Source organism: Mobula birostris, chromosome 17, assembly GCF_030028105.1.
Source record: "Mobula birostris isolate sMobBir1 chromosome 17, sMobBir1.hap1, whole genome shotgun sequence".
In the NCBI taxonomy this organism is placed as follows: Eukaryota; Metazoa; Chordata; class Chondrichthyes; order Myliobatiformes; family Myliobatidae; genus Mobula; species Mobula birostris.
The window spans coordinates 6,111,027-6,132,424 of NC_092386.1; the positions used below are offsets into that span (position 1 = coordinate 6,111,027).

Below are 21,398 nucleotides of genomic sequence, written 5' to 3' on the forward strand. Positions count from 1 at the left end.
CACTCATCCGTGTACAGAACATATCCAGACTTCCCACACCCGGACCATACCCCTCCATACCCCACTCATCCGTGTACAGAACATATCCAGACTTCCCACACCCGGACCATACCCCTCCATACCCCACTCATCCGTGTACAGAACATATCCAGACTTCCCACACCCGGACCATACCCCTCCATACCCCACTCATTCGTGTACAGAACATATCCAGACTTCCCACACCCACACCATACCCCTCCATACCCCACTCATCCGTGTACAGAACATATCCAGACTTCCCACACCCGGACCATACCCCTCCATACCCCACTCATCCGTGTACAGAACATATCCAGACTTCCCACACCCACACCATACCCCTCCACTCCCCACTCATCCGTGTACAGAACATATCCAGACTTCCCACACCCGGACCATACCCCTCCATACCCCACTCATCCGTGTACAGAACATATCCAGACTTCCCACACCCGGACCATACCCCTCCATACCCCACTCATCCGTGTACAGAACATATCCAGACTTCCCACACCCGGACCATACCCCTCCATACCCCACTCATTCGTGTACAGAACATATCCAGACTTCCCACACCCGGACCATACCCCTCCATACCCCACTCATCCGTGTACAGAACATATCCAGACTTCCCACACCCGGACCATACCCCTCCACTCCCCACTCATCCGTGTACAGAACATATCCAGACTTCCCACACCCGGACCATACCCCTCCATACCCCACTCATCCGTGTACAGAACATATCCAGACTTCCCACACCCGGACCATACCCCTCCACTCCCCACTCATCCGTGTACAGAACATATCCAGACTTCCCACACCCGGACCATACCCCTCCACTCCCCACTCATCCGTGTACAGAACATATCCAGACTTCCCACACCCGGACCATACCCCTCCATACCCCACTCATCCGTGTACAGAACATATCCAGACTTCCCACACCCGGACCATACCCCTCCATACCCCACTCATCCGTGTACAGAACATATCCAGACTTCCCACACCCGGACCATACCCCTCCATACCCCACTCATCCGTGTACAGAACATATCCAGATGTCCCACACCCGGACCATACCCCTCCATACCCCACTCATCCGTGTACAGAACATATCCAGACTTCCCACACCCGGACCATACCCCTCCATACCCCACTCATCCGTGTACAGAACATATCCAGACTTCCCACACCCGGACCATACCCCTCCATACCCCACTCATCCGTGTACAGAACATATCCAGACTTCCCACACCCGGACCATACCCCTCCATACCCCACTCATCCGTGTACAGAACATATCCAGATGTCCCACACCCGGACCATACCCCTCCACTCCCCACTCATCCATGTACAGAACATATCCAGACTTCCCACACCCGGACCATACCCCTCCATACCCCACTCATCCGTGTACAGAACATATCCAGACTTCCCACACCCGGACCATACCCCTCCATACCCCACTCATCCGTGTACAGAACATATCCAGACTTCCCACACCCGGACCATACCCCTCCATACCCCACTCATCCGTGTACAGAACATATCCAGACTTCCCACACCCGGACCATACCCCTCCATACCCCACTCATCCGTGTACAGAACATATCCAGATGTCCCACACCCGGACCATACCCCTCCATACCCCACTCATCCGTGTACAGAACATATCCAGATGTCCCACACCCACACCATACCCCTCCATGCTTCATTCATCCACGTACAGAACATATCCAGACGTCCCACACCCGGACCATACCCCTCCATACCCCACTCATCCGTGTACAGAACATATCCAGATGTCCCACACCCACACCATACCCCTCCACTCCCCACTCATCCGTGTACAGAACATATCCAGACTTCCCACACCCGGACCATACCCCTCCACTCCCCACTCATCCATGTACAGAACATATCCAGACTTCCCACACCTGGACCATACCCCTCCATACCCCACTCATCCGTGTACAGAACATATCCAGACTTCCCACACCCGGACCATACCCCTCCATACCCCACTCATCCATGTACAGAACATATCCAGATGTCCCACACCCACACCATACCCCTCCACTCCCCACTCATCCGTGTACAGAACATATCCAGACTTCCCACACCCGGACCATACCCCTCCATACCCCACTCATCCGTGTACAGAACATATCCAGACTTCCCACACCCGGACCATACCCCTCCATACCCCACTCATCCGTGTACAGAACATATCCAGACTTCCCACACCTGGACCATACCCCTCCATACCCCACTCATCCGTGTACAGAACATATCCAGACTTCCCACACCCGGACCATACCCCTCCATACCCCACTCATCCGTGTACAGAACATATCCAGACTTCCCACACCCGGACCATACCCCTCCATACCCCACTCATCCGTGTACAGAACATATCCAGACTTCCCACACCCGGACCATACCCCTCCACTCCCCACTCATCCATGTACAGAACATATCCAGACTTCCCACACCCGGACCATACCCCTCCATACCCCACTCATCCGTGTACAGAACATATCCAGACTTCCCACACCCGGACCATACCCCTCCATACCCCACTCATTCGTGTACAGAACATATCCAGACTTCCCACACCCACACCATACCCCTCCATACCCCACTCATCCGTGTACAGAACATATCCAGACTTCCCACACCCGGACCATACCCCTCCATACCCCACTCATCCGTGTACAGAACATATCCAGACTTCCCACACCCGGACCATACCCCTCCATACCCCACTCATTCGTGTACAGAACATATCCAGACTTCCCACACCCGGACCATACCCCTCCATACCCCACTCATCCGTGTACAGAACATATCCAGACTTCCCACACCCGGACCATACCCCTCCACTCCCCACTCATCCGTGTACAGAACATATCCAGACTTCCCACACCCGGACCATACCCCTCCATACCCCACTCATCCGTGTACAGAACATATCCAGACTTCCCACACCCGGACCATACCCCTCCATACCCCACTCATCCGTGTACAGAACATATCCAGACTTCCCACACCCACACCATACCCCTCCATGCTTCATTCATCCACGTACAGAACATATCCAGACGTCCCACACCCGGACCATACCCCTCCATACCCCACTCATCCGTGTACAGAACATATCCAGACTTCCCACACCCGGACCATACCCCTCCATACCCCATTCATCCGTGTACAGAACATATCCAGACTTCCCACACCCGGACCATACCCCTCCATACCCCATTCATCCGTGTACAGAACATATCCAGACTTCCCACACTCAGACCACAGAGTGGCAAATTAAATACAATGTTGGAAAAAGCACGATCATGCACTTTGGCAGTAGAAATAAATGTGGAGACTATTTTCTAAATGGGGAGAAAATCCAAAGCTCTGAGATGCAAAGGGACTTGGGAGTCCTTCGGCAGAACAACATAAAGGTTAATTTGCAGGTAGAGTCGGTGGTGAGGAAGACAAATGCAATGTTAGTATTCATTTCAAGAGGTCTAGAATACAAGTGCAGGGATGTAATGCTGAGGCTTTATAAGGCACCAGTGAGGCCTCACCATAAGTATTATGTACAGTTTTGGGCTCTTCACCTAAGAAAAGATGTGCTGGTATTGGAGACGGTTCAGAGGAGATTCACAGGGACGATTATGGGAATGAAAGGGTTATGATAAAAGAAATGATTGATAGTTCTGGGTCTGTACTCGCTGGAAATTAGAAGAGTGAGGGGGTTCCCATTGAAACTTTTCGAATGTTCAAAGGCCTAGACAAAGTAGATGTGGAAAGGATGTTTCCCATGGTGGGGGAGTCTAGGACAAAAGGGTACAGCCTCAGGATAGAGGGGCATCCATTTAAAACAGAGATGTGAAGAAATTTCTTTAGCCAGAGGATGGTGAATTTGTGGAATTTATTACCATAGGCAGCTGCGGAGGCCGGGTCCTAGGGTGTATTTTAGGCAGAGTTTGATAGGTTCTTGATTGGACATGGCATCAATGTCATGTGGAGAAGGCCGGGGAGTGGGGCTAAGAAGTGGAAAAAAGAATCAGCCATGATTAAATGGTGAAGCAGACTTGACAGGACAAATGGCCTAATTCTGCTCCTACGTCTTATGCTTTTGTGCCCTACGAGATCTCTCATTCTTCTGCGTTCCAGGGAATAAAGTTGTAAGTAATTCAATCTTTCCCTATAATTCAGGTCCCCAAGTCCCAGAAACATCCTTGTAAACTTTCTCTTTTCAAACTTCCTGATATCTTTCTAGTAGGGAGGTGACCAGAAAAGCACATAATACTCCAAGCAGCTTATATGTCTCTCCAACATCTTATACAACTCGAACGTAACATCCCAACTTCTGAATCAATGCCGTGATATATGAAAGCCAATGTAACAAAAGCTCTGTTTATGACCCTCTACCTGTGAAGCAACTTCTAAGGAATTTTGGATCTGTATTCCCAGACCGCCCTGTACTTCTGCACACCTCAGAGCCTGACCATTCACCACATTTGATTAAATGAAGCGGTACTCCAAATTGTTAACAGAAAAGTGATTTATTAAAATGCCCACCTTTCAGCAGCTTGGTTCCACAGAAGGCATTCTGTTGTATGCGGAACAACAGCACCATCTGGATTATGAATCCGATAGACTACCTCATTGCCATCTGCAAGAGGTTGTGGATCACGATCCTTTAGGCTTACTGAAAATATCTAGGAAAAAGCAAAAGTTGGAGAGATACCATGCAATAAAATCTGCATCCATTATATACTATTAAATGATTATAATTTTTTCAAGAAAATAAAATTGCTTCAAGGTACATTTTAAAGTAAAAGAAAATCTAATTATTTATTCCTCAATATGACTAAATCAACTAATTTTTCATTGAAACTAAATTAGCTGAGCCAGGAATTTTATTAGCTAAATGCAATTATTCAGAAACAGAATTTCCAGCATCTGCAGACGTTCACCAGCAACTTTGATGTGTGTTGGTTGAATAAATACTGCTCTAGTTTCTCTGAAGTTCTTTCCTCATTTTTTTCTCGTGATATAGAAGATTGACTATTTATCCCAATGAACCTATCTGACCTTTCAGAGTATTCATAACAGCACCATTCTCAATAAACTATTGGCTCTCATATGTCCACTAACTTCTGAATCGTTAACAATCTGTGCTATGGATAATTCACAAGGGCACCAACCAGTGGGACGAATCACAATCAGAATTGGGTTTAATATCGTGGAATTTGTTGTTTTGTGGCAGCAGTACCAAAGACACAATCACAAATTTACAAGTTTCTGCAGATGTACCGTGGAGCACATTCTAGCTGGTTACATCACCATCTGGTATGGACATGCCATTGCACAGGCTGGGAAAAAGCTGCAGAAAGTTGTAAACTCAGTCAGCTCCAGCTGGGACGTATGGTCTCCCCAGTATCAGGGACACCTTCAAAAGGCAATGACCTCAAAAAGACGGCATCCATCACCCAGGACGTGTCCTCTTCTCATTGGTGGAGGTAGAGGAAAACGCAACTCAACGTTTCAGGAACAGCTCCTTCCCCTGCTTCAGCAGATTTCTGAGGACAGTGAATCCATGAACATTTCCTCACTTTTTTCATTCTCTGTTTTGGACAACTTATTTAATTTAATTATATACACATACTTATTGTAATTTATAGACTTATTACTATGTACTGCCACGTACTGTTGCAGCAAAAGAATGAATTTCACAACATATTTCAATGATATTAACCCTGATTCTCATTCTTTTCAGATACTGAAAATGTCTCCAATGGTTGACAAAATCTCGGGACTAGCAATGAAAGCCTATTATTCCCAACTGCTTTTTACCCTTGCATTTCAGCCAGACAGAAGTGAAATTTTAATGATCCACTAATAAACAAAACTGTGAAGTAAATCAGAAATATATATACACATCAACAAAAGCACAACATTTGGAAAGGTAACAGGAGGTTTGCACTGGTCAGTTAACAGCAATGGAAAATCAATTTTATTTAGAAATACAGCAGGAACAGGCCTTTTTGGCCTAACAAGCAACTCACCTATTTAACCGCAGCCTAATCACAGGACAACTTATAATGACCAATTAGCCTACTAACTGGTACATCTTTGGACTGTGGTAGAAAACTAGAGCACCTGGAGAAAACCCATATGCTCACAGGGAGAACATAGAAACTCCTTATAGGTGATGTTGGAATTGAACTCTGAACTCCGACGGCCCGAGCTGTAATAGCATTGCATTAACCACTATGTTACTGTGCTATTCCCTCAGTAAAGGACACAGCGAATTATGTAACAAACTGCCCCATTTTATGTGACTGTCCTCTTAACCTAAATATAAATCAATGAGATTTTGTAACTGTATATAAGTTTTCTGAAACCATTATGATCCCTACTTTATTGTTGAGTGCAGTTCCCTTTGCACTGGTTTGGAACCACTGCTGGCTGCTGTACTCTGTGAATTGCACATGCTGACAGTCTTCGCGTCCTGGATTAAGTGAAGGTGCAGATGAGACTTCGAGCAGCTGCTCAGGAATTTGCACAGAATCACCATTCTTCCACTCAACCTTGTGCCCATTGATTTGTTGGGGATACCAGTGATACGATTTAATGGTGAGGTACTGGCAAGTGTCAAGAACTGTCTTGCCTCTGTGGAATTGAAAGAAAAGTAAAGAAATTGAGAAGAAAAACTAAGGCATATATCTTAGAACAGTTGAATTGAGTCACTTTGATTGGACTAAGTCAAAAGCTGTGGTCTTATTTCATACGATAATCTTTTTTAAATAATATATTAATCTATGAAAAATTGTAAGCATACACTCAGTGACCACTGTGTGAATGTTCATGGTCTCTGCTGCTGTAGCCCATCCTCTTGAAGGTTTGATGTGTTTTGTATTCAGAGATGCTCTCCTGCACGCCACTGTTGTAACGTGTGGTCATTTGAGTTACTGTCGCCTTCCTGCCAGCTTGAACCAGTCTGGCCATTCTCCTCTGACCTCTCTCATTAACAAAGCATTTTTGCCCTCAGAACTGCCACTCACTGGATGATGTCTGTTTTTTGCACTGTAAAGACTGATGAAGGGTCTCAGCCCGAAATGTTGACTATTTATTCCTATCCATAGATGCTGCCTGACTTGCTGAGCTCCCGTGTGCTTCACTTTAGACCCCCAGCAACTGCACTACCTCTTGTGTCTGAGTTCCTCATTTTGATGTTTGGTCTGAACAACAGCTGAACCTCTTGACCGTTCTGCATGCTTTTATGCATTGAGTGGATGCCACATGATTGGCTGATTAGATGTTGCCTAACAAATGGCCACTTGATGTACCTGGGTCTAAGCGCATCATTCCATACACCCATAAGCCTCTGTGTAAATCTTATCTCCCCGACTCCTTTTAATTCTTTCTCCTCTCACCTTAAACCTATGTCCTCTAAGTTTTGGGTTCTGTAGCCTGGGGTAAAAAGATGTGGCCATTCAACTGATCTGCAGTATGCCCGTTATTATTTCATAAACCTCTTTAGATGACTCTTCAGCCTTTGCAGTCTCTCTTTACATCTCAAGCCCTCCAGTCTAAGTAACACCCTCATGAATCTTTCCTGCACACTTTCTGTTTTCATAACATTCTTCCTTCAAGAGTCAAGATTCAGGATTGTTTAATGTCATTTCCAGTACACAAGTATAAAGGAGAATGAGATAACTGTTACTCTGGATCCGATGCTGCACAAAAGATAAAGAACACAATAATAATAATAAAAAACTAATTAAATATAAATATATAAAGATAGCTTATATAGCAACACACACAAAACGCTGGAGGAACTCAGCAGACCAGGCAACATCTATGGCAAAAAGTATAGTTGACATTTCAGGTAAAAGTCTGCTGAAGGGTTTCGGCCCGAAGCATCAACTGTACTTTTCTTCCATAGATACTGCCTGGCCTGCTGAGTTCCTCCAACATATTGTGTGTGTTGCTTATCTACTTACAGACCTCTTAGCTTCCAAAGCACCTTTTCCTTAGTGATAGCAACTACATTCTCTTCTACCCCCTGATAGTTTTGAATTTCTGGCATTTTGCTAGTGTCTTCTGCAGTGAAGACTGATAAAATATTTATTAAGTTTGCCTGCCTTTTTTTTGTCCCCCATTTCAACAACTCCAGTATCATTTTCCAGCAGTCCAATATCTACTCTCTTTTATTCAGAAAAAAAACTTTTTGTATCCTCTTTTGTATTATTTGCTAGCTTACCTTCATATTTCATCCTTTCTCTCCTTATAGCTTATTAGTTGACCTTTGTTGGTTTTTAAATACTTCCCAATTACCTAACTTCCCATTAAGTTTTACTTTATTATATGTCCTTTCTTTTCCTTCATGCTGTCTCAAATCCGCTTGCCACTTGTGGTTACCTCCTCCTCCCTTTAGAACACTTATTCATCTTTGGAATGTATCTTTCCTGTGTCTTCCAAATTTCCCCCAGAAACTCCAACCTTTGCTGTTTGCCATCATCCCTAATAGTGTCCACTTCCAATTAACTCTGGCCAAATCCTCTCTCATGCCTCTGTAATTACTCCAGTGTAATACTGTTATGTCTGACTTTATTTTCCCTCTCTCAAACTGCAGAGTGAATTCTATCATGTTATGCTGAATGTCTCCCAAGGGTTCCTTTACCTCAAGCTTCCAAATCAAACCTGGTTCATTATACAACACCCAATCCAGAATTGCCTTTCCCCAAGTGGGCTTAACCACAGGCTGCTCTAAAAAGCCATTTTGAAGGCATTCTACAAATTCCCTCTCATGGGATCCAGCACCAAACTGATTTTCACAATCTATCTACATAATGAAATTGCCCATAACTGTTGTGACATTGCCCTTTTGACTTGCCTTTTATATCTCCTGTTGTAATTTGTAGTCCACGTCCTGGCTACTGTTTGCAGGCCTACATATAACTCCCATCAGAATCTTTTTATCCTTGCAGTTTCTTACCTCTATCCACAAGGGTTCTACAATTTTTTGATACTATGTCACTTCTTTCCAAGGACTTGATCTAATTTTTTTCACCAGCAAAACTGCCCTACCCCTCAGCCTACCTGCCTGTCCTTTCAATACAAGTGTATCCTTGGATGTTAAGCTCCCAACTATGATCTTCTTTTAGCCATGACTCAGTGATGCCTGGGATGTTGTACCTACCAATCTCTAACTGCGCTACAAAATCATCTACCTTATTCTGTATACAAGGTGTATTTAAAGATAACACTTTCAGTCCTGTATTCATCACCCTGTGTGATTTTGTCCCATGTCACACTGCAATTTTGCCCTATCTGCCTATCCTCCCTCGATCTCAATATGCAATGCATCAACTTGAATACCAACTGCTCCATCCTCAACCCTATAATTCCAGTTCCCATCCCCCTGCCAAATTAGTTTAAGCCTTCTTCAACAGCTCTAGCAAACCTGCCTGCAGGGACATTGGACCCCCTCAGGTTAAGGTGCAACCCATCCTTTTTGTACAGGTCATGCATTCCCCACAAGAGATCCCAATGATCCAGACACTGGAGATAGGGTCAATGCAAGCAGGCTTTTATTTCCCACTGAGATTGGGTGAGACTGGAACTTGAAGTCAAAGGTTAAGGGTGAAAGGTGAAATATTTAAGGGGAACCTGGGGGAGAACTTCTTCACTCAGACAGTTGTGAGAGTGTGGAATGAGCTGCCAGCAGAAGTGGTGAAGGAGGGTTTGAGTGGAACATTTAAGAGAAATTTGGATGGTAAGGGTCTGTAAGACTAAAGACCAGGCGCAGCTTGATGGGACTAGGCAGAATAATAGCTTGGCACAGGAGGGCTGAAGGGCCTGATTCTGTGCCTCCATCCAGTAAAGCAAAACTAAATAGTAAATACTTCATGTGGCAAAAATCAGTATATTGCAAAACAAAATTAGACTTAACAAATACTGTGAGCAAAGAAGAAAACTCAAATTGTTAGAGATTTTGAGCTTTCAGAATCACAAATATAATTTAATTTCTAATTAGCAATTCTTTACTCTCAATGCATCAGAGTGACTATCACAGCCTAGATTAACAATGTCATTGATACTCATGGAGATCTTCCAGTAGTTCTACACCAGAGTAAAAAATGGTTCGAATTTCTCCATTTATTTAAATTCAGAAGTTCAATGTTAAATTATATTTATATGTTACCATATACTAAATTTATTATCAAAATGCATATATGTCACCATATACTACCTCGAGAATCATTTTCTTGTTGGCATTCACAGTAGAGCAAAGAAATATGATGGAATCAATGAAAACTACACTCAAATGTGCAAAAGGTGGCCAACTGTGAAAATACAATCAAATGCTACTAATAATTATTAAATAAGTAATACTGAAAACATGAGTTGTAGAGTCAGTAAAATATATTTATAGAATACTCTATAATTTAAAACACTATATACATAGGTCTAGATTCTTGTGTTCTTTATAATGTTTCCATAAGACATAGGAGCAGAATTAGGCCATCTGACCCATTGAGTCTACTCTGCCATTCAATCATGGCTGATTCTTTTTTTCTCTATCTCCTCCTCAACCCCAGTTCCCGGCCTTCTCCCCATGACCCTTGATGCCGTGTCTAATCAAGAACCTATCAATCTCTGCCTTAAAGACACCCAATGACCTGGCCTCCACAGCTGCATGTGGCAACAAATTCCACAAATTTACCACCTGTTGGCTAAAGAAATTTCTCCGCATCTCTGCTTTGAAAGGGCGCCCCTCTATCCTGAGGTGGTGCCCTCTTGTCCTAGACTCTCCCACCATGGGAAACATCCTTTCTACATCTAGGCTTTTCAACATTTGTAAGGTTTCAATGAGATCACCCCCATCCTTCTGAATTCCAGCGAGTTCAGACCCAGAGCCATCAAATATTCCTCGTATGATAACCCTTTCATTCCTGGAATCATCCTTGTGAATCTCCTCTGGACTCTCTTCAATGCCAGCACATCTTTTCTAAGATGGGTGTCCAAAACTGTTCATAATACTCAAGGAGAGACCTCACCAGTCCCTTATATAGCCTCAGCATCACATCCTTGCTTTTGTTTCTAGACCTCTTGAAATGAATGCTAACATGGCATTTGCCTTCCTCACCACCGACTCAACCTGCAAGTTAACCTTTAAGGTGTTCCGCACAAGGACTCCCAAGTCCAATTCCAGCTCAAAGTTTTGGATTTTCTCCCTGTTTAGAAAATAGTCCACACATTTATTTTTACTACCAAAGTGCATGACCATGCATTTTCCAACATTGTATTTTATTTGCCACTTTCTTGCCCATTCTCCTAATCTGTTTAAGTCCTTCTGCATCCTACTTGTTTCCTCAACAGTACCTGCCCCTCTACCAATCTTCGTATCATCTGTAAACTTGGCAACAAAGCCATCTATTCCATCATCTAAATCACTTATACACAGCATAAAAAGAAGTGGTCCCAACACTGACCCCTGTGGAACCCCATTAGTCATTGGCAGCCAACCAGAAAAGAATCCTTTTATTCCCACTCGCTGCCTCCTACCAATCAGCCAATGCGTTAACCATGTTAGTGACTTTCCTGTAATACCATGGGCTCTTAACTTGGTAAGCAGCCTCATGTGTGGCACCTTGTCAAAGGCCTTCTGAAAGTCCAAATATACAACATCCACTGCATCCCCTTTATCTATCCTACTTGTAATCTCCTCAAAGAATTCCAACAGGTTCTTCAGGCAGGAAACCATGTTGACTTTGTACTGTCTGTCCTGTGTCACCAAGTAATCCAACACCTCATCCTTAACAATTGACTCCAACATCTTCCCAACCACTGAGGCCAGGCTAACTGGTCTATAATTTCCTTTCTGCTGCCTTCCTCCTTTCTTAAAGAGTGGAGTTACAGTTGCAATTTTCCAGTCTTCTGGCACCATGCCAGAGTCCAATGATTTTTTGAAAGGTCATATCTAATACCACCACAATCTCTAAAGCTACCTCTAGGGTGCAGTTCATCTGGTCTGGGTGACTTATGTACCCTTCGGTCTTACAGCTTTTTGAGTACTTCCTCAAAGTAACTGCACCCACTTCTCTTCCTTCACATACCAGGACATCAGGCATACTGCTAGTTTCTTACTAAAAGCCGTCATGCATTCATTATCTGAAGCATGAAATGCAATTTTTATATTGATATAAAAGCTGCTGCTCGATGAATTAATCCATCAAAATCTGAAAACTTTGAATAATTTTACCTCTGGCCAGGCGATCCACATTCTACACCAGTGAGAAGTGCGAAGGCAAATCTCTCAGTCACTTCAACCAGCTGACTAAGCCCTTTGGTATCCTTGCGGGTGGGATCCAGTAGTGCACAAAGACTATTGTACAATAGTCCAATGCTGGTGTCATCAAGAGGTCTCTTTTCTCCTTCTTGGATCACCTAATAGGTTATGAGTAAAATAATCTATTACATTCTGATTCAGAGTGCCTAATTAACTTAACAGAGCTGAACACAATTTTCCTCCAGGGATGTTAGCAAAATTAGAATTTTTAAAAGACTAATACAGTCCTCAGTGTAAGGGAGATAGAATGGATACACTATCATTAGAAGGCTTAATAAGACAATGAACAGGTAAAATAAACCAGTATCTGTCTACACTTCTTGCTGCCTTGTTAGAGCAGCCAGAATAATCAAAACCTCACCCACGCACCTACTCCTCCCTCCCATTTGGTAGAAGCTCCAAAAGCCCAAAAGCACATACCCCGGGACTCAATGACAACTTCTATCTGCTGCTATAAGACTATTGAATGTTTTCCCTAGTACAATAAGATGGACTCCTGACCTCAAGATCTACCTTATTATGACTTTGCACCTTATTGTTTATGCACTGCGCTTTCTCTACAGTACTGCACAATAGTCTTGGGCACATATATATATAGCTAGGGTGCTCAAGAACTTTTACACAGTACTGTATTATGGAGCAAAGTGCATTTCTAAATCTGGCAGGAGCAAATGATGTTATGAGTGGGGTGGGATGTGGGACAGGTGGCAGAGAAGGACTGCCAGGGGCAAGAGGTGGCACCGGTGCAGAGGCACACAGCCCCAAGACATCAGGCAAGGTCATTTGATTCCAAACATTTGGTTTATTGATCATTTCAGAATATCACTCTGGTGCTTCTCAATCCCTCCCTTTTTCCCAACCATGATTCCCCTCTCCTTACCCCCTTCCCACTCTCAGTCCACAATCGAGAACCGTATCAGAATCAGGTTTATCATCACTCACAGTCATGAAACTTATTTCTTGAAGACAGATTACAATGCAATACATAAAATTACTACAGTACTATGCAAAAGTCTAAGGCACGCTAGCTACTGTATATCTATGTGCCTAAGACGATTACACAATACTGTACATTCTGTTATTCTTTTACCTTATACTACCTCAATACACTGTTATAAAGATTGATCTGAATGAACAGTATGCAAGACAAGTTTTTCACCAAATCACCATATATGTGCCAATGATAAACAAATGATCAATTTACCACTTATTCCACTGTCTGTGAAACAAAAACAAATGTAGGGCTAAGCAAGTGATTAATAAAGGAGTTTTAATGATTGTTTTCCATACAAAGTGCCTTGGTTTATTTCCAGGTTACAGAAATAAAACAGAAAATGTTGGAGATACTGAGAAGATCAAGCAGCATCTGTGCAATGAGAAACTGAGTTAACATATTGGACAATGATCTTCTATCAAAAGTTATTCTCATCAGCTTTGGAGTATTGTGTGCAGTTTTAGTCTGTTACGTACAGGAAAAACGTAAACAAGGTTGGAAGAGTACAGGGAAAATTTACAAAGATGTTTCCTGGTCTGGAGGGCCTGAGTTATAAGGAAAGATTGAATAGGGTAGAACTTGATTCTGTAGAACATAGAAGATTGAGGGAAGATTTGAGAGAGGGATACAAAATTATGAGGGGCATATTTACTTAGTTTTAATTTTTATTGAGATACAGCGCAGAATAGGTTCCTCTGCCCCTTTGAGACGTGCTGCCCAGCAATCCCCTGATTTAACCTTAGCCTAATCACAGGATAATTGACAGTGACCAATTAACCTGCTAACTGGTATGTCTTTGGACTGTGTGAGGAAAACACATGGTTATGGGGAGAGTGTATGGACTCTTTACATGCAGCAGCGGGAATTGAACCTGGTTCGATGGTACTGTAAAACGTTGTGCTAACTGCTACACTGCCACGCTGACAGAGTAAATGCAAACGGGCTTTTTCTGCTGAGATTGGGTGAGACTACAACTCAAGGTCACAGGTTAAGGGTGAAAGGTAAAATGCTTAAGGGGAACATGAGGGGGAGCCCCTTCACTCAGAGGGTGGTGAGAGTGTAGAATGAGCTGCCAGTGCAAGTGGTGAGTGCAATTGTGATTTCAACGTTTAACAGAAGTTTGGATAAGTACATGGATGGGAGGGATATGGAGTGATATGGTCCGAGTGCAGGTAGATGGGGTGAGGCAGTTTAAATGTTTCAACATGGACTAGATGGGCCAAAGAGCCTGTTTTCTGTGCTATAGGATTCTATGACCATGACTCTAAGTTGCAAGGTTAACTATCTCCACATACATTGCCTGACCTGCTGAGTACCTCCAGCATGTATTTTTGACATCCATCATATGCAGATTTCTTAAAGAATAAATCACAGTAAGTGATTTAATTACTCTCATTTGATAAGGTTGCCATACCTCTCACTGCTTAGAATTATAATGCCTGGCTTGAAATTATGCCATTTTCTGGTATTCTACCATCCACCCCAGATCCCATTAGAAATTAGACATGAAAGTTATTATGTTTTTATGTTTTTCTGTAATATACTAACTGCAGTGTCCAGGGAGAGCTAGCACCTGTGCTGAAGGGCTGAAGGGGCTTGTCACGTCCATCCTGGGGCAGCTTACTCACCTTTGGTTCCAACCGCACCCTGCCCGCCGCCCGCTGCCCCCCGCCCCCCCCCCCCGGAATCTCTGCTCTCACTTGTGGCTCCAATTAGCTGTTTGCATGTGACAACGGCCACGCCCCAATACACTGCTTTGACAGATGGGCTAAATCAGGTGAGGGTAGCTGATGGCCTCATATCCTGGTGAGATAGGGATATACCTGTCCTAATGTGAAGTCAACTCCAGCGGTCTGAGCTAAGGAAGTCTACAATGAGATCCACTGGCCAGGAAGGTAACTCTGCAACACTCGGTGGGGAACGAAGGGCATCTCGAGGCACAGGAGAAGTCATGGTCATCCACTGCAACCAAGGCAGACCCCAGTTGTGACGTCAACCCATACCACTGGACCCAGACTTCTGAGCTTGAGAGAATGGAACTGCCCAGTGCAACAGCTTATCCACTTTAAAAACTCTCCTGCACAGGTTGCCTGTCATCATAGGACATGACAAACAACCAACAATATACTAACTACTGCACGTTCAGGCTAATAGTCAAGATATATTGCTGCCTAGGATTACTGTATTACAAGTACATGTTTGAAAAAAATAAGGCTGTGCAGTTCTCTTATAAAAATAGCAACATAATTATGGTATTGAGATTCAAATTGCTCGACTTAAATTCTAAGTTTCACCTTTTCGACAACTTCTGTTACTGCACCGAGCTGTTCTCTTGTGGTTTCCACGGTAATCTTGCTTTGCAGTTTCTGAAGAACTTCATTTATTAATTCATCATCAGGGGGTTGGTGCAACTGATCAACTAAACCCCAGAGGAACTGAGAGTTGGTGTCCGTGACTATTGTAATATTTGCTACGTTGAAATCCTCATCCAACTGAATTCCTGCCGTCAGATTGTAGAGCACCACTTGGAATCGTTTGGGCAATGGATTGGAAGATGCCAGCTCTGGAGTAAGGACAATATCCAATGCAGTTCTTAACTGTTCTGGTTGAAAGGTTAAACTGCCCTCCGATTTCACAAAATCCATCGCAGCAATTGCTGGTGATATTAACGTCTGACCCACCAGCTCAGCCTTCGTTAATTCCTATAAAACAAAGGGTTAATGAAAAGTGACAGTATTTATTTGTCTTTCCATTTTATAAACACAGGTTGATTCTGCTATTACACATTACACCACTGTGAATTACTTACAAATGCTATATCTGTAAAAATTCTTCAACAGAAATAGAAACATATGCTGTGGATTCCAGTTAATTGGTCCATTGGTTAATTGGGGCAGCCGCTTATTTAGGATAACTTTTAAAGAACAAAAACTAATCGTGAAAATAGTCGGGATTCCCTTTGTTTATTTGGGACACTATGCCATTTAACTGGGACAAGAAATTGTTGTCGAACAGTTTGTAACCAGTCTCAGACACATGCACTTGTGTGGCTGTTAGACACTGCACTGTGCTTAAAACAAACAGTTTAATAAATAACATCAGTTGTGTCTGTTTGTGTTCAAAAAGCAGTGATATTTGTCACCAATGGTTGGCAAGAAATAAGCAGCAAGACGATTCAAAACTGTTTTGCTCACTGCAGTTTCATTCATTCAGTCTTGGAGACGCCAGAAATGACCGGAAGTGAAAATGAAATGATTTCACTATTTTTACAAGTTAGGAACTATAAACAATTCAAAGGTATTGACAATCATCCGGAAACCAAAGTTCAAAGTTCAAAGTAAATTCATTATCAAAGTATGTAGATGTCATCACCTACTTCTCTGAAATTCATTTATTGCAGGCATTCACAGTAGAGCAAGAAATCCAACAGAATCAATAAAAAACTACACGAAAAAACTGACAAATAACCAAAGTACAAAAGACGGCAAACTGCACAAATATAAAAAAAAAGATAAACAGATAGACAGACAGAGATATACCGAGAGAGAGATAGACAGATAGACAGAGATATACAGAGAGATAGGTAGACAGGGACAGAGAGACAGACAGACAGATAACTAACTAACTGAGAACAAGAGCTATAGGGTCCTTGAATGTGAGCCCGTGGGTTGTGGAATCAGTTGAATGTTGAGGTAAATGAAGTTATCCCACTAATTATATGACTACAATGGCATGACAAGCTCAGTGCAACTTTTGTGAGAAGTTATGGTTAAAATGTTTTAGTCACAAGACCAGGTTCAACTTGCAGTTCAGAAATGATTATCAAATGTTTTATGGAGCATTACTATTCATCTAAGGCCATCACGCAATTAAAAGTGAATGCATTAATTCCAAAGTAGTAACAAATCAAATTAGATAAATCATTCTGGAAGCTTAAAGTTATAATTACGATTATACAATTACAGATTCAATGATTTGAGAGTTTAGCTTTTAACTGTATAATACATTTAAAGTCAAAGTCAAAGTAAATTTATTATCAATGTGTGTACATGCCACCAAGATTATGTCGACCAGCCCCATTAACTCCGTGGTAATAAATGGAAAGGAAGTGGAAGCAGTGACGGATTTTGTCTTCCTCACTTCAAAGATTTCTGTAGATGGTAACTGCAGCCACGAAGTTAAACTGTGCTTACCTCTGGGGAGGGCAGCAATGGTAAATTCAGATAAAATACTGAAAAGCAGATATATAACATTCTCTATGAAGATCCATATAATGAAGCCCATGGTATTTCCAGTTGTGATGTGTGGCTGAGAGAGCTGGACTATTAGTAAGGCTGAATACAAAAGAATCAACGCCTTTGAATTTGGATGCTGGAGGCTCGTTGGACAGCGAGAAGATCCAACAAGTCAGTACTTGAAGGATCAGGCAGACTGCTCACTAGGAGGCTTGATTATGAGACTCAGATACATTGGCCACATGATGAGAAGACAGGATTCCTTGGAGAAGATGCTCATGTTAGGTAAAGCAGAAGGTAATAGAAGGAGAGGACGACGGAAGCTACAATGGATAGATAATAGTACTCGGACAATGTGTGTGATCTGGGGGATATTAGAGAGACAGTTTCCAACAAGGCGGCTTGGTGTGCAGCAGTGCATGAGGCCACGAAGAGTCGGACTCAACTTAACGACTGAACAACAGCAACAATATGCCACCATATATTAACTTGAGATTCATTTTCTTCAGAATCAGAATCAGGCTTAATATCTCTGATATACTGTATATCATGAAAATCTGTTGTTTTGCAGCAGCAGTACACTGCAATACATTATAATAAGAAATTATAAATTATAGTAAGAAGTGTATATAAAAATAAATTAGATAAGTAGTGCAAAAAGAGAGGAAGAAACTTTGTTAGGTCGTGATCATGGACCTAGTGTCCATTCAGAAATATGATGGTGGAGGGGAAGAAGCTGTTCCTGAAACAGTGAGTGTGTGCCTTTGGGCTCCTATACCTCCTTCCTGATGGTAGCCATGAGAAGAAGGCATGTCCTGGGTGATGGGGGTCCTTAAAGATGAATGCCACCTTTTTGAGGCATCGCCTTCTGAAAGTTTTGAAGGCATTTACAGGAAAATAATATAATACAATAAAATTTATGGAAAAACTAAACACAAAGACCAACAAACAACTAGTATGCAAAAGAAGGCAAAATTTGCAATATAAAGTATAAAAAACAATCAAAAAATAATACTGAAAACCATGAATGTGTAAAGTCCTTGAAAGTGAGTCTTGTAGGTTGTGGAATCAATCCAGAGTTCAGGTGAGATGTGTAAATGTAAAGAACATGCTTCGCAAATAACAGGTAAAGTAAAAACTCTGTGTAAAAAGAAATTTCTTGAACACACCTGTGTTTTGTAACTAACAGCTACAACTGTACTTGAAACAGCACTCTTGTCAACCTGCAGGCGAACGAATGTGGCCTCCTGATGAACCACAGAAAGCCGAGATCCTGAAGCAAAATAGATCAACGTGTGAAGGCTATCGCTCTCTAAAACCGTAACGTTTACAAATCGAGCACTGTTGTTTATCAAAGCTCCTGATCCCACTTCATAGATTTCCACAAGAAACCACGTTGCAGGTTCTGGGATCTGCAATGAAGAAATCACAGCAGTAAGTATGGAGACAGTATTGTCAATTCTTTTCAAGTCCTATTAATCAAATCTCAGTTAATACTGAATTAATGCTCATAACTTTAATTTATTTTTTGAGATGCAGCGTGGAACAGTTCCTTCCAGCCCTTCGAGCCTTGCCACCCAGCAACCCACTGATTTAACCCTAGCCTAATTATGGGACAATTTACAATGACCAATTAGCTTACTAACTGTACGTCTTTAGACCATCGGTGGAAAAAGGAACACCCAGAGGAAATGCATGCACATCACTGGGAGGATGGTCAAGATCCTTGCAGGTGATATGAAAATCGAACTCTGAACTTCGATGCTCCGACCTGTAATAATGTCGCACCAACCACTAAGCTTAAAATGTCATGGAAAGAATTTATTTTTACTTCAGCACACTGAAGCAATGTTTAATTCATTATTTTGTTTTTTACTTTACTGTCACAAATAAAAATTACAATTCGTCATTTATGGACTGCATTTTTGAAACATTTTCAGAAATAATGACCCACTACCTAACAGGTTTTAGATAATTAACAAAGATTTTCTATAGTCTTTGCTCATTGTTCCTACTGGACAGTATGTGTTTTTTCCATTTTATATAGATACAGCCCAGTACAGGTCCCACTGGGCCAACGAGCCGTGCAGCCTAGCAACACCCCTATTTAACCTGAGCCTGATCACGGAACACTTCACGATGACCAGCCTATGAACTGGTACATCACTGGACTGTATCAGAAAACAGGAGCACCCGGAGGAAGCCCATGCAGTTCACAGGGACGACATGCAGACTCCTTCTCCTTCCAGGTGGCACTGGAATTTAACTCCAAACTCTGACTCCCAGAGCTGTAACAACATTGCGCTTACTGCTACAATACTGTGGAACCTCTGTCACGGTTCTTGCTATGTTTTGTGTTTAAAAGCACAACTTGATACTAATGTTCTTAAGTATTCCTTTTTTTCCCCATACATTTAAAAAGTTTCCCACCCTTCAGGGTCAGCTATTTTCATTTTAAGCCAACAATTAGGGACTAAAGTTGTTGTTAGCCATATAGGATGAACTTCGCAAGAGTAGCATGAATGAAGTTCAAAGTTCAAAGTAAATTTTATTATCAAAGTACGTGGGTACATATATCACCATGTACCGCCCTGACATTTTTTTCTTGCGGGCATTCACAGCAGAACAAGAAATACAAGAGAATCAATTAAAAACTACACACAAAGACTGACAAGCAACCAATATGCAAAAGAAGACAAACTCTACATATAAGTAAATGCATAAATACACAGGGAGAACATGAGCTGCAGAATCCTTGGAAGTTTGATAGTGCCCAACACTTGTAACGACCACTGTGCACAGCACTATAAAGAGCCAATCTGATAGTTGCCATGCACCATAGCTTGCTTATCCCTACCCTAACAACATTCATATATGTTTCAGGAAAACAAACTTTGAACATGCATGAATATAGACTCATTAAAGGGGAGCCAATTGTCTTACAGGAGCAGAAGACCAATTTGGAGTGTTGTGTGTAGGCCTGGTCACCTTCCTGCAGGAAGGGTATCAATAACTTCGAAAGAGTGCGGAGAACACTTACGAGGATGCTGTCAGGACTTGAGGATGTGAGTTATAGGGAAAGGCTGAATAGGATAGGACAAAGTAGTTCACCCAGCACTGTGAGCCGAAGGGCCTGTTCCTGTTCTATGTTCTAAGTACACTGCAGGGGAGCATAGAAGAATGAGGGGGACGTTTGATTGAGGTGTGAGGGGCATATACACAAGTAGGCTTTTGTTACTGAGGTTGGATGTGACTACAATGAGAGGTCATGGGTTGAGGATAAAGGTGAACCTGAGGGGGAACTTCTTCACTCAGAGGGTGGTGAGAGTGTGACATGGGCAGCAAGTAGGAGGTGCTGCTGGACTGCAACATTTAAGGGACGTTTGGATAAGTACATGGATAGTAGGGGTATGGAGGGCTATGGTCCCGGTGTGGGTCAATGGAACTAAGCAAAGTAACAGTTTGGCACAGACTAGATGGGCTGAAAGGCCTGTTTCTATACTGTAATGCTCCATGACACAGTAGCGTAGCAGTTAGCATGATGCTATTACGGCTCAGGCACCAGAGTTCAGAGTTCAATTCCGATGCTGTATGTAAGAAATTTATAAGTTCTTCCTGTGATAGTGTGGGTTTCCTCCAGGTACTCCAGTTTCCCTTACCAAAGATGTACCGCTTAGTAGGTTAATCAGTTATTGTGCACTGTCCCATAATTATGGTGGGGCCATCCGTCTGTCTTGAAGGACAATGGGTGATGATGGTCATTATCACAAGCCTG

At 42.6% G+C, this 21,398-nt stretch overlaps 1 protein-coding gene across 1 annotated transcript in view; it reads right to left on the minus strand.

Annotated features, from left to right (window-relative positions):
- The window catches only part of adgrv1 (adhesion G protein-coupled receptor V1), a 525,473-nt gene that overhangs the window by 185,616 nt on the left and 318,459 nt on the right, over positions 1-21,398 (minus strand). The window contains exons 76-80 of the mRNA XM_072281026.1: positions 18,793-19,035; positions 15,683-16,090; positions 12,308-12,492; positions 6,456-6,708; positions 4,612-4,751 (exon numbers count right to left, since the gene is read on the minus strand). Of these exons, the coding sequence (XP_072137127.1) occupies positions 4,612-4,751; positions 6,456-6,708; positions 12,308-12,492; positions 15,683-16,090; positions 18,793-19,035 (1,229 nt within the window). The remainder of the gene's footprint in view (positions 1-4,611; positions 4,752-6,455; positions 6,709-12,307; positions 12,493-15,682; positions 16,091-18,792; positions 19,036-21,398) is intronic.